At 45.6% G+C, this 15,000-nt stretch overlaps 1 protein-coding gene across 1 annotated transcript in view; it reads left to right on the top strand.

Moving 5' to 3' along the window:
* Window positions 1–744: 744 nt before the first annotated feature.
* slc4a8 (solute carrier family 4 member 8) overlaps window positions 745–15,000 on the top strand; it is a gene marked incomplete at both ends in the record, with an annotated part of 93,091 nt that continues 78,835 nt past the window's right edge. Inside the window, one exon of the mRNA XM_083661949.1 lies at window positions 745–789. Coding sequence (XP_083518075.1) covers window positions 745–789 — 45 coding nt within the window. The remainder of the gene's footprint in view (window positions 790–15,000) is intronic.

Raw genomic sequence — 15,000 nt, 5'->3', positions numbered from 1 at the left:
GGCGCTCATGCCTTCTCACTGACTCTCTGATGCCCATGTTGCTATGGGGGTGGACGGCAGCGAAGTTGGATTGTTGGAAACTATTTTCCAAGGGCACTGCCGCTAAGCGCCGCCCATCGCAATTCCAGAATGGAGACCTGCGCCGTCAGACTCCTCTCACGGAAGGGAGGGGAGGCTGGCCAGCCAGACTAGTGTTTACCCTACCTTGAGACACAAATGGCTGCTGTGAAAAGGGTCCATGAATGCCTTTGCCTGCGGGGCCCCCTAATCAATAAGGCCGCCCCTGGCTGAAAACTTACAATAGACTTGTCTTCATGTCGCTGTCAGTTGGCCAGCAGCAGTGCGTCGCAGCAGCAGCCTGTAGTGTGTCTCTCTGCGCTCTGATTGGCTGCAGTGGGTTGTGATGCTCTCTGCATCCTGCTCTCCTCTCCTCCAGCACCCAGGACCGTCCGGGAGGGGAGCGAGCGAGCTGCATGCGCGCGGACGGAACAGCATCACCATAACAGACAAGGCAGCAGGGGACGGCTGCCAGACAGACAGACAGTTCACACCTGGACGGAGATGTTTGCTCTCACCATGACCGCAGAGGTGAAAAGGTCTGCTGTTGCCAACTCTTGACTGCTACTACTTCAAAACGTCGTCAGACCCACGTAGCGAGGCTGAGCACTTCGCAGCCGCACGGAAAGTCTCACCTCCACACCCCGTGAACACTGAGCAGGTTATAACCCGAAGGCCAGGACCATCATGTCCACCGGAGGCAACGACCCCGAGAGCATCCTGAGCTACCAGGTAGGCTACAGTACTGCGCTTTTAAATGGCTCCTCATGCATCTCTGGCCAGTTGGTTTGTGTAGGCTGCACGGTGAGGTGGGAACAGCTAGCCTATAGCCTGTATACATACACAAGGTCCAGCAGCTAGCCTGCAGCTTTAAATCCAGTACTGGCACTGTGTTGCATTTTGCCCACGCCATGCAGGAGCAGCTTTGCTGTAAAATCAATGCAATGTCTTTTTCTTTTTCCCTTTTATTCCCGACTATTTTACAGAGATAAACTTTGTGATTATGTCGAGTTTAGTAAAGGTGAGCTTGTTGTGGCGTCACACACACATACAGGTTACTTACCAAGGTGCTGCTTGATGCAGAGGGGCTATTGTTGATGTTGTTATTCTCAAGTAGGCTACTGACACGTGCGGTAATTCCCGGACATCGACATGTCACATTGCATTGCACACTGCTCATCAGATGTTTTCAGAGTTCATTGGCTGATTTCTGAAGCGTGCATGGATGTGATCCATAGTGGAAAGTCAATCCAGTACTGTGTGACTATGTGTAGCAGATCATTCAATAAATACAGATACATTACAACACTGATCGATCCCGTTTGGGTGCCTATACCAATGTCACAGATGTGTATAGGCAACAAGACCAGGCCAGGGTATATGTCAGTGGGGGTTTTCAGCTGGGTCTCGCATAGGCGGCTGTTATTTTCTCAATTACCCTCAAATGACCTTGACGCCATCCTTGTGCTGTGCACCGTTGTTATTTGTCTGCTAGACTCTGCTTGATTCAAGTGGATGGCATGTTGTGTCAAGTGAGGTTTGAATGAGGGAAATGACGTGATCGTTTCCACGGTCGATGATCAGATCCTTGCTCAGCTGAGAGAAGTATAGGCAGGTAAACAGGGAAGCAGTAGGCTACAGTAGGCTACAGTAGGCTCAGGACAGAGAAGGCAGATCAAGCTGTTTTCATTTAACAATGATGATGAATGTGCTTAATTATCTAGTCCAGTGGTTCTCAACCTTTTTCATATCAAGGACCCCTAATTTAGTCCACATTAGAGCCATGGACCCCCATTTAATGAGATTTTATATCTCTCAGACCCAAATGTGAGAATATTTGTATTATGATTTTGTCCTGAATTCCACTGTAGGTAGAGAGGTAGGCTAACAGATAAATTATGATCAAAATAGGAAATATTTTACATTTTCTAAACGTGTTAACTTCTTGGAAATGAAACAATAAAAAGTCTAATAATTAATCAATGTGCTGGGGACCCCCTGGAACCCCCTCAAGGACCCCTGGTGGTGCTCAGACCCCATGTTGAGAACCACTGGTCTGTCTAGCCTAATTCAATGTAGGATCATGTAGCTGAGCTCAAAGGACTGAGATGTATGTACCCAAATAGTTTCATGTTATTTGTATTGATTTTAATATTGTGAATGAGAGACAGAGGGAGCAGGACCAGAGATGGTCATGACCGACAGTGTCCACTGTGTCCAGGGTCCAGGGAAGTCTACTCTGTACTGTGTTCAGACAAGTTTAAGGGGGATCGGGGGAAAGGTCGGGTCTGGTGTCCTTTTTGTTCTGTCCACGAAGAACAGTGTGAAAGCAGAGGCTACTGTAGTTATACTGTAGTTGTAGCCTCAAAGTATATGTTTCTCCCTGCAGGTGGTCCATGATCTTTGCTGTTCTCCCGTAGCCTACAGTATGTTGTTTGCAAAGCAGGCACAGCAGATGATTCCCAGACTAAAGCACTTTACCTGCCCCTGTATAATATTGTTATTATTTATTGTTATACTTATGTGTTCTAAATGAGAGTAGCAACAGGATAAATGTTGTTTGTGGGTTAAGCATCTCCTGCTGTTGACTGCTTAGTCAAATTGGCTGTTTCATTGCTGAGGTAATCAACTCGGGGGGCCATCTCTCCCTCAAAAATCATATTATCCCACTAATGCGCTATTCTCCTTACAAATAGCTACCAATACAAATAGTAGTCATTTCAACCTCTATTACATTACAGACTTCTCAAATTGATACAAGGAGTCAAATTACAACCTATACCTCAATGCTGGGGTAAGTTGTTACACTATTGTAACATTAGAGGAAAGCTGCAAATATCAAGCCCACACTATATACAATTTGCATGACAGCAGATGTATTCTGATTGTATAACACGGAGTGATTTGGAAACCAAGAGACCTACCTAACCAAAGAAAACCACACTACTGCCATAGCATACTAGGCTGGGCGATATAGTCAAAGAAATTATCTATATAAAATATTTCATAATATACTGCATACAAACTTTTCAGGATTCATATCAGTCCATATCAATAATTATTGATCATTTTTAATTGCCTATTTTTTAATAAAGACCATGAAAAAAGGTTGAATTTAGCCACTTTATTTTGAACCTGCTCGCTCCCATGAGGCGTGTGCTCAAAGGGCAAGAGAGAGACTAAACAAACATCTGGTCTGCCATTTATTATTTTTGGCTGGGAACTTTAGGATTTGTCTGTTTGTGTGTCACTCATAGCACGTTCCATTATAAGGGACATAATACAGTATAGTGAACTATTTTCTTATTGTATTGATGAAGTGTCTATCGCCGATATATATTGCTATTGTTTTATGGCACCATACCATACCATATCATACCATATCATACCATATCATACCATACTTTGATTGATTGATTGATAACTTTATTGAAACAATAATAGCAGGTAAGTACAGGACAAACTCAACAGTAACATATTGCTCAAAAGGAATAAAACACAATAAAGCCCGAGGGCTTGTTTCCATTGTGGTCCTTGTGTGTGGGACAAGAGTAGTGAATCTGTATGCAGGTATGAGCGCGTGTGTGCGCAGGACAAAAACATATACAAACAGATGATATCATTTACCACTCAAATCAAAATTCTAAAACTTTAAGTTAATTAGATACCTAGTAAAAATGCGTCAATCAATAAATAATAAGATAGAGACCAGCTCATATACTAAAAAGAGGAACCTACCTAGGGATTTAAAAACCCTGCCTATTCAGGTGACATTAGAAAAGGAAAATAAAAGGTTTAAGAAAGGAAAAAAATAAAAAGGAAAGTAAAAGGTTTAAGACCACATTTGTGAGCCCACCAGCCATTTTTTCAGGGCAAGCTTAAAAGAGAACCTGGAGTTAAGTGTCTTAATACTCTCAGGGAGTTTGTTCCATAAAATAGCTGCTGAGTAGGAGAAGGTGCATTTACCCTTTAGGGTTTTAAATTTGGGGGGAACAATGTTGGAGGTGCCAACATTGTTCTACCATACCATACCATATCATACCATACCATACCATTCCAGTTCACCCCTACTGTAGTTTTGGAAATACTGGATGGCAGTGGCATTAATTCATATCAGCATATCGTTTTGATTTAGGTAGAAATGAGTATGATATATTCTGTGCTTGGATTAGGATTTGCCTCATGCTTTGCATCTATCTGCTGTCTTTAATGTCCATCCTCCCTGCCTGGGCTGTCTGAACACTAAACCAAATGCTGACATTGGCGACTGGATGTCTGCCCACCACCTCAAGCTCAACCTTGGTAAGACAGAGCTACTCTTCCTCCCAGGGAAAGACTGCCCTCTCGCAGATCTCTCCATCTCCATTGACAACACCACTGTACTTCCCTCCCAAACGGCTAAGAACCTTGGGGTGATCCTTGACAACCAGCTGTCTTGCTCAGCCAACATAGCTGCTACAGCACGCTCCTGTAGGTTCGCTCTCTACAACATCCGCAAAATCCGTCCCTTTCTCACAAGAGAAGCGACTCAACTCCTGGTCCAGTCTCTTGTCATCTCCCGCCTGGACTACTGCAACGTGCTCCTGGCCGGCCTACCTGCCACCGACATCCGACCGCTTCAGCTCATTCAGAACGCTGCAGCCCGTCTGGTTTTCAACCAACCCAAATTCTCTCACGTCACTCCCCTCTTCCAGGAGCTCCACTGGCTTCCCATCTCGGCCCGCATCAAATTCAAGTCACTGGTACTGGCCTACAGGGCTGCACACCAATCAGCTCCCCTGTACCTGCAATCTATGGTCAGGTTCCAAACCTCTCAGCGCTCCCTTCGCTCCTCCACCAGTGCAGGTCGCCTCGCCCCTCCTTCGCTACGGGGGCTCAAAAGTCGCTCATCTCGATCTCGACTCTTCTCGTCCCTGGCACCTCAATGGTGGAACGAGCTTCCACCTTCGGTCAGGACGGCTGAATCACTGCCGATCTTTCGGAAAAGACTAAAGACTCACCTTTTCAGGCTCCATCTGGGCCCTTCTTGATCTAACTTCGTTCTCTCTCTCTCTTTCTTTAAAAAAAATATATACAGTATATATATATATATATACTAACCTAAACTTGTACCACTAACCTAAACTTGTACCACTGTTCCTTCAGAAGTTGTAGTTGTCATAGACTGTACTCCATAGTTGATTGCTCTATTGCTGACAAAAATGTGTTATTGTAAGTCGCTTTGGATAAAAGCGTCTGCCAAATGACGTAATGTAATGTAATGTAATGAAGGAGGCATCAAATGATGTGCAGAGGATCAGACCTGAGATCCCATCCAGGTCATAACTCACAGCACTCCACATCATAAGACCCAGGTTTAAGGCCCCTCGACACAAGCTGTCCACGTTCACTCCATACCACACCTCTGCTTTCCAGACTTTTTACAGCAGCTATCCTGTGTCCCTCCAGTAAGCATTCATTTGAATCAATTTGGACACAAAATGTGGAGAGAAAGAGGTGGTCTCATATCTGGGGAATTTACTGTAAACGGCAACATACCTTTTATAGAAAGCTCTCCCTTCAGGATATTTTTTTGACATCTCATTGGATTAGCTAATTTGGTATTAAAGGAAGTGAAGGCGAGGCATTGGGTTTAGTGGGACTGTATTTTGATGCTGAAATCTTATGTTGCACTGCGGCCGCCTGTTGTGATGTGGTCTTTCAGCCACAAAGCCAGCCAAGGCCACAGTGTTCTCTGTGCACAGAGGACACTTAGAAAAGAAGAGATCAGAGATCCCTGTGTGGCACTGAACAGCGTGTGAATGATTCATATCTGTGGGCTGTCAAAGCAGCTTCCTCTTAAGTCTCCTCTCCTCTACATATGAGCTACTCTCTTATCTCTTATTGCTTACCTACTTTGGTGTCTGACACCAAATGACACTCTAAAACCTGTTAGGGGACATTCACACCCAAAGCGCTTTTGGAGCTGCCAGCGTCTTTCTGCAATTCATTCTCTATGTAAGGACGCGCTAAACGTGCTCCTCTTTTAATGAACGCACCTGTGCGTTTAGCGCTGGCGGCGTCTTTTGTATTTGGAGGAGCGCTGTGGGCGTTTTTAAGCTGAAAAAAGTTGAACATTAGAGGGAAAGCGCAGTGCTCGTCTTTTCCGCTCCTCCTACATTTTCTGCTCCCGAGGGATCCTCGACCTCCGCTGCTGCCAGAATGGGCAATAATCTGGCTTTCATGTTGACAGTGAACAACATCAGACAGACAAAACCAGCTGGCTACCGTCCGTGTGGTCGTTGTGTTCTGATCTGTACTGCACGCGACTGCAGGGGAAAACAAAACAGAGTACAAAAAAACCATTCCGTGCGCTGTGTTTAGTGCACAATGGAAGCGCTCTCAACATGATTTTCATAGCGTTCTGACTGGTGTGACTGTCCCCTTGTGTTTATACAGTACAATCATGCCTATAAGATCTACCGTACTCTAAAACCTTGTTTAGCGTTTATACAATCGTGCCTATAAGATCTGTGTAAAGTTACCTTATCGTTCGCACCACTGTATTGCACTCGAAAGAGCTACTCTGTGCATACAATTTTGACATATCAAATTAACATGGATGAAACTATCAGATTCAATATGGTCTTACGACATCCCTCATAAGTACTCTTCTTCCCAGGTTCTCAACCGCAAGACAAACACGAACCAATCGTGCCGTCACAAATCACAGAAATGCTCTCCCTAGATAGAAGAATAATGATGATCTTTCTTTTACAGTGGTACAGTAAACTGGATTGATATTAAATTTACACAGTAGTTCATCTCGTGTTGGCTTTAAAAATAACTTCCACCTGGGGGAGCAGGTCTGTCTGTGACCACTGACTTAGGTGATGAGGCCATACTTGGGCTGCCACAAGACTAAGCCAGATAATCCTAAATCCTCTTATTTATTTATTTTTTTAAATAATTTTCATATCTTTTTCTCCTAAATATCTCCTAAATATCGCTTCTTTTCTTTCTCTTGCCGCAGGACAGGAACCGTCTGAAAAGCAGCATTTTTTTGTATTTATTTCAAATTGTTTTTATTCGTTTTTAAACAATACAAACAAGAAAAAACAAAACCCGTAGAAGACAGACAATACAAAATAGGTGCATGGTTGCATGATGTCATACATGTATACAATCTCCTGAATAATTGTGATGCAATGACAACCAAGTGTAAAAATAAAACCAAAATAATAGAGACAAGGAAAGAACAAGAGGGTAGGGTAGAGATGTTGGGGGCTACTAATCTAAAGTTCTTGCATCAAATTCCTTATGATAATAATCTAAGAAGGGGTGCCAAGTCATTTCAAACTTTTCCAGAGAGCCCTGGACTGTGCATCTGACTTTTTCTAGTTTAAGAAATGACATTAGGCCTACCTCACGAATCCAGCGTGAGTGTGATGGAGGTGTGGGCGATTTCCAGCTAAAAAGAATAAGCCGGTGAGCTAGTAATGTTGAAAAGGCCATTAGATCTGATTGATGTCTGGATATCCCACTGTTGCTAGGGGCAACCCCAAATATTGCAGTAATTGGATCTGGGTCAGGGTCAATCTCAAAAGTATTTTAATTACCTTTTATGGTGTTTGTAGGCTTTTCCTCCCCCTGTTAACACGTTAATTGCCAAGAACGAGTTGAGTCGTCAAACACAATCCAGCTGTTCACTGCCAACGACGAGTTGAGTCGTCAAAAAAATGATTTTTTTTTTTTTTGACCGTGGGATGTGCATCTAACCCTTTTACATCTCTTATATAATTATTGGAGCCACCGAACTTTTACAACCCATTCCACCGACCCACTAAGTGGCAACAGTGCTCTCCTGACTAGAGGAAGGCAAGCATTTTTTTGAACTTGTCACGCCATTCTCACCCCAGCCATTCTCATGAAAATGGATGGGGGAAAACGCTTTCTTTTTCGCGCTGATTGCTGGCGATGCGGGATTGCAAATTTACATAATAGATTACAGTTGGAACACACTTTGAAACACGCAGCATAAATATGACCAGAATCGCAAAAGCTTCTCTCAACCAAAACTCCAAGAAGCGAGCGAGTCCATGCCGACTTCCTCAAACAGCGGCCGTGCAGACAGGCACAGGACAGCAGCAAAGCACTGAGACTGTGACGGCCGCTGCAGCCAAGAAGAACGCCCACGGAGGGAGGAGTTGAAGCAACTCTCCCTCTCGATCTCTCCCTCTCTCTCTCTCTCTCTCTCGCTCTCTCTCTCTCCCTCCCCCCCTCTCTCTCTCTCTCTCTCTCTCTCCCTCTCCCCCTCTCACTAGGATTAAACCTAGTGCGTCTCCCTCCCGAGAGGGAGGGAGAGAGAGAGAGAGGGAGGGAGAGCGAGAGGGAGGGAGAGAGAGAGAGAGAGAGAGAGAGAGGGAGGGAGAGCGAGGGGAAGGGAGAGAGAGAGAGAGAGAGAGAGAGAGAGAGCGAGAGGGGGAGAGAGAGAGAGAGAGAGAGAGAGAGAGAGCCAAAAATGAATGGTTAAAGTGACAGTTCTATCGAATTTCACAAAAAGCCGTTTATCTCTGAATATTTTTTCTGACGCTAAAACCATGCTGTATTCAACTGCTAATGCTTACATAACTACTAACTCTACAAACTAACTCTTTTAGACAGAGAAAGTACACATTCTATTAGTACTTTTGAGATATTGTATGTTCACAAACTCCAAGCAGAAAATAATCCTCGGCTCTTGTAAAATGAGCCACAATCCTCAAAAACGGCTTGGCAGAAGCTACCTACAGCAAGAAAAAAACGGCTGGCAGTCAATGTGTTAAAATAAATAAACTATGAAAACTGAAACTCTCTCCTCTCCCTTCTCACATCACCACCACCCTTTCATCCAGCCATGCGCTCCCCTGGTTTCTGAAGCTCTTAGCCTGTGTGTCTCCGTCAGAGCACATTAGCGAATGCAATGGTGTAGTGCACTGCTACTGTGTGTAGGCGCAGCAGTCGCCTGTAGCTCTCAGACACGTTAGCCCAGTCTGTAAGTGACAGAAGCAGTTGTCAGAGTCAGGATCTGTTGCCCCGCTGTCAGTTCAGCGTGCTGCTCTAGCAGTGAGGAGCAGCAGCTGAGGAAGAGGAGGACAGGTGGTGGGCAGGGAAAACTATAGCAGACTGCTGGGGTAAGAAGAAAGAGAAAGGTTGAGGAAATGTTTTGTAAGAGCTGAAGAGGTTGTCGTCATTGTAAGGCTGGCTTTACACAGGGGAAAACTTTCACGCAACTTTAGTTGCTTCGGTGAAACTTAGGTGAACTTAGGTGAAACCAAGTTGCAAATGAATTGCAATGGTGTGTAAATCATTCTGCAATGCACGTGAAACTTCTCTGAAACTGCACATTTATCGGAGGAAGCATGTGTGTGTCTACGGCTCTCCCCAGATCGGCAGAGGGGGTGGGGCAGCGACTGGGGGTGCAGGCCGGGGAATTGGCCAAGTACCATAGGGGGAAAAATTGGGGAAAATCAGAAAAAAATATCTTCATACATAAATTTGCTCCACTGACGTCTAGTCTGTGGGCACAGATATGGTATATTGCTTGTCACCTGAATCACCTCTGAGCGTGACCCTGCTGTGACTGGCTGTCACGCCTGGTGGTGCCAGTTAGCCCTCGGAGCTCAAGCCTTATTAACGTCATCAGCAGCCTCGTCCCTCTCAAGTCCAGCCCAGTCACATGACATCCCCCCAGCCCAGTCACATGACGTACCCCCAGGGCTGCAGTCACATGACGTCTCCCCAGGGCTGCAACCATTATGCTCAAAATGACCATCATGGTTACTTTTTGATTCATATTGAGATCATGATTACTCTTTGACGTTGCAAACATCATGCTTTTATTGAACTAAAAAAACACACTTCACTGGATTTCTTTGAACTGTCATCTTCTACCAAGGAAGGTTTAAAAATAAACATACAAACGTTAAAAATCTCTGTTCTCGACTCGAGCTGAAACGACACGCACCACAGTAGAGCTGCAACGATTCATCAATTCGTCGATCGACAGAAAATCAATCGACAACTAGTTCAAATAAGATGAAGGAAAAAAGTGGAAATTGTTTACTCCTCTATGACAGTGAATATCTTTGGGTTGTGGACAAAACACCACAGGTCGTCTTTGGCTTTGGGAAAAACAACTTTTTTCACAGTTTTCTGACCAACCCTAACCCTAACTAATCAATTCATCAAGAAAATAACAGATTCATCGATAATGGCATTAATCGTTAGTCGCAGCCCTACACCACATCGTGTTTGGGCTGTGGAGGAGGGGCGGAGGGGCGGAGCACACCACTGCATACCAACACAAGACAAAATGAGAGCAACGGAATGCGGCACGTATCTCGATTTTATCTCGATTTTCTTGTTTTCATGATCGTGGGAAGCCAAAAACCCTGATCACGATTCATATTTGATTAATTGTGCAGTGAGCCCTACATCCCCTCTCCATAAACCTGATGGAGTGAAAGGGCGTTTCGTTTTGGCACTGTTCCACGATTGCCCCTAGTCCGGAGAGTGGCCCGCAAATCAATGCTGCTCTACTTCTTTAGGATGAAGACCAGTTCCATTGGTTTCCTATGATGCACTAGACTAGACTGACCAACACATAGCATCTCGTTGACTAGACTAGACTGACCAACACATAGCATCTCGTTGACTAGACTAGACTGACCAACACATAGCATCTCGTTGACTAGACTAGACTGACCAACACATAGCATCTCATTGACTAGACTAGACTGACCAACACATAGCATCTCATTGACTAGACTAGACTGACCAACACATAGCATCTCGTTGACTAGACTAGACTGACCAACACATAGCATCTCATTGACTAGACTAGACTGACCAACACATAGCATCTCGTTGACTAGACTAGACTGACCAACACATAGCATCTCAATGGGCTGTAGAGTCGTGGAGTCAGCACACAAAGGAACAACACACAAGTTTTTATTGCAGATATGGCATGATGAGGTCTTAAAGCAACAGCAGTGTTGCCTTCAGATGATTTCTCTTGTCATTGTCAGTTACTTTTCAGTTACTGTTTGCATATCAATCAATGACATATGAACTTGACAGAGAAGAAGAAAAGGAGTTAGTCATAGTCAGGGAAATGGCGTGAGATGTGCTTGCAGGACGTAATATCCTCGTGTGCGCGCTCGTGCGTGTGTGTGTGTGTGTGTGTGTGTGTGTGTGTGTGTGTGTGTGTGTGTGTGTGTGTGTGTGTGTGTGTGTGTCTGTGCATGCCCGTGCATGCGTGCGTGCCCTTTGATCTATAACTGGCATACAGTACTATAGTCAGCTGGGATTTGTATCAGCCTCATATAGTAAGTAGGCCACTGTGTCTCAGTCTATAGTCACGTCAGGCCACCGGGATCTAACAGCTTTTAAGGACAATCATGCCATGTACTATAGAAAGCACCTTCTATTTCTCTGATCATCAAGACGTCACCAAGTGAGCCCAAAGCCTTCATGACATGAATGAAGTCCACCTGCCAAAACAGAACCTGAGAGATGTTGATTATGTAGAATTACATCAACGTTCCAAGCTTTGTTTATGATGCAAAATGCTTGTTATAGTGCAACTACTTGAAAAGCGTTGCACTGAGAACTGAAGCAAAACATTTAATTAGATGTCCGTCTCTCTTGGTCGCTGAGAGTAGAGTGCTCTTAAGTCATGTTTTTCCATAAACTAATATGACATATCTTCAGTCCTTCAAGTATCATTATTATCCTATTATGTCCTTCGCCACTCACGTCCAGTCACAAGGCAGACCCACTGTAGGCTACATGTAAGTCTGTCATGGGTGGTTAGCACTGATATACTGTAAGCTTGTGAAGGACATAAACTCAAGGACAGGCAGCCATCTTAGTGTTAGCAGTTGACCGCTTTGATGGTGGGGTGGCAGTACTAAGATGTGTGGGAAATTAGTATGGAGTCATGCCCCCCATCCCCCAAGCACTGGGACTGTTACAGACTGTTACATGCCCCAGCCAAGCACTGTGACTGATACAGACTGTTACATGTCCCCCCCAAGCACTGTGACTGATACAGACTGTTAGGCTTAGTTCACACCGGGCACCCAAGCCTTGCCTACGCCTTGCCTTTACCCACGCTTTTAAATAGGCGTCCGTTTTAGTCAACGAGGCTGTGTACACCGGCCGCCTGAGCGTGCACCCTGCGTGTACCCACGCCTTGCCTGTGCCTTGCCGATTTTATCGTTTAGGCGTGAGTTCTATTTTCAAGCCGACTAGGCACGTGCAGGCAGGCTTCTTCTGTCAAGCTATGAAAGAAAAACGCAACAATATCCGTGGGAAATGGCAAAGTCAACTGAATTTCAAAATAAAATGGAGTTACTACAACAGTGTTGAGCAGAGAGAGAGAGAGAGAGAGAGAGAGATTGACGGGTGGCTACCACGTGGGGCTTTCTCCCCGTCGGCAAACAAATCTTCAGGAGAGAGAATAGCCACCGAAGAAGCAAGATGGACAATGTTGTTGTGCCAGCACATATTCTTGCAAGATTACCTCTCTAAAAAGTCAGACTATAGTCAGACCTGGTTATACATATCCAGCATCAATAGAACATTAAATATATCAGATTTATTTGACCTACCCATGATAATTCGGGACCACACGTGAAAAAATACAGTCGGGAGAGAGGAGAGGCGCTTGTGACTCGGCTCCAGGTTCAGCGTGCAATAGGCGTGCGGTATGATCGCAAAAGCGTGTAATAGGTTCACGCCCAGCTCAAGGTCTGCAGGCGTAGGTGTGGGTTGAGGCAAGGCAAGGCGTAGGTTCTCTGTGTGAACGTAGCGTTACATGCCCCCCCCCCCCCCCCAGCACTGTGACTGTTACAGACTGTTACATGCCCCCCCAAGCACTGTGACTGTTACAGACTGTTACATGTCTCCCCCAAGCACTGTGACTGATACAGACTATTACATGCTCCCCCCAAGCACTGTGACTGTTACAGACTGTTACATGCTCCCCCCCCAAGCACTGTGACTGTTACAGACTGTTACATGCTCCCCCCCAAGCACTGTGACTGTTACAGACTGTTACATGCTCCCCCCAAGCACTGTGACTGTTACAGACTGTTACATGCCCCCCCCAAGCACTGTGACTGATACAGACTGTTACATGCCCCCAAGCACTGTGACTGTTACAGACTCTTACATGCCCCCCAAGCACTGTGACTGCTACAGACTCTTACATGCCCCCCCAAGCACTGTGACTGATACAGACTCTTACATGCCCCCCCAAGCACTGTGACTGATACAGACTATTACATGCTCCCCCCAAGCACTGTGACTGTTACAGACTGTTACATGCTCCCCCCCAAGCACTGTGACTGTTACAGACTGTTACATGCCCCCCCCCAAGCACTGTGACTGATACAGACTGTTACATGCCCCCAAGCACTGTGACTGTTACAGACTCTTACATGCCCCCCAAGCACTGTGACTGCTACAGACTCTTACATGCCCCCCAAGCACTGTGACTGTTACAGACTCTTACATGCCCCCCAAGCAATGTGACTGATACAGACTGTTACATGCCCCCCCAAGCACTGTGACTGTTACAGACTGTTACATGCCCCCCCAAGCACTGTGACTGTTACAGACTGTTACATGCTCCCTCCAAGCACTGTGACTGATACAGACTGTTACATGCTCCCCCCCAAGCAATGTGACTGTTACAGACTGTTACATGCTCCCTCCAAGCACTGTGACTGTTACAGACTGTTACATGCTCCCCCCCAAGCACTGTGACTGTTACAGACTCTTACATGCCCCTTCAATCACTGTGACTGTTACAGACTGTTACATGCCCCCCCCCAAGCACTGTGACTGTTATAGACTCTTACATGCCCCCCCAAGCACTGTGACTGTTACAGACTCTTACATGCCCCCCCAAGCACTGTGACTGTTACAGACTCTTACATGCCCCCCAAGCACTGTGACTGTTACAGACTCTTACATGCCCCCCCAAGCACTGTGACTGTTACAGACTCTTACATGCCCCCCCAAGCACTGTGACTGTTACAGACTCTTACATGCCCCCCCAAGCACTGTGACTGATACAGACTGTTACATGCCCCCCCCCTCAAGCACTGTGACTGATACAGACTGTTACATGCCCCCCCCCTCAAGCACTGTGACTGATACAGACTGTTACATGCCCCCCCCCCCCCTCAAGCACTGTGACTGATACAGACTGTTACATGCCCCCCCCCTCAAGCACTGTGACTGTTACAGACTGTTACATGCCCCCCCCCCCCCTCAAGCACTGTGACTGTTACAGACTGTTACATGCCCCCCCCCAAGCACTGTGACTGATACAGTGCCAAGAGTGAAGTGAGGACAAGAGGAGGAAAAGGGGTCGTTGCCAGGAGGTGGAAGCATGCGGGTAGCAAAGCATACTGTAAATGATTTGCTCTGTCAGTGGAAAATCATGCACACACACACACACACACACACACACACACACACACACACACACACACACACACACACACACAGACACTCACCAAAGTAAGCAACACTTCAAGTGCCTCGTGTGCTTTTAATTAGCTGGAGCACTTAAGACACAAGGCAGGTGAGTGGTGAGTGGCAGACGGAGAGCCATTAGCCTGTTAGAAAAACACATACCTGCATGCTTCTGCTATGAAGGAGAGAATGCTATTGAAACTAGGGGCACTAATCTAATGACCTGTGACCAGGACAGACACAGGTTGTCCATGAATAACACCATGGGATGCTTATAGGGATGCACCGATATTAACATTGCTGTTATGGCCGATATTTACAGATGTCGATATGATCTGTATAAAAACAAGTTTCTATGATCATTACGTTTTGTACAAACTGAAAAACATGTAAACACTGTGAACTTGAGAAAATAATGTCTTTCATACT

The sequence above is a fragment of the Poromitra crassiceps genome (genome assembly GCF_964638095.1).
Source record: "Poromitra crassiceps genome assembly, chromosome: 27".
Taxonomy (NCBI): domain Eukaryota; kingdom Metazoa; phylum Chordata; class Actinopteri; order Beryciformes; family Melamphaidae; genus Poromitra; species Poromitra crassiceps.
Note: the sequence above shows the minus strand (reverse complement) of the source record. Positions and strands in the feature narration are given on the sequence as shown.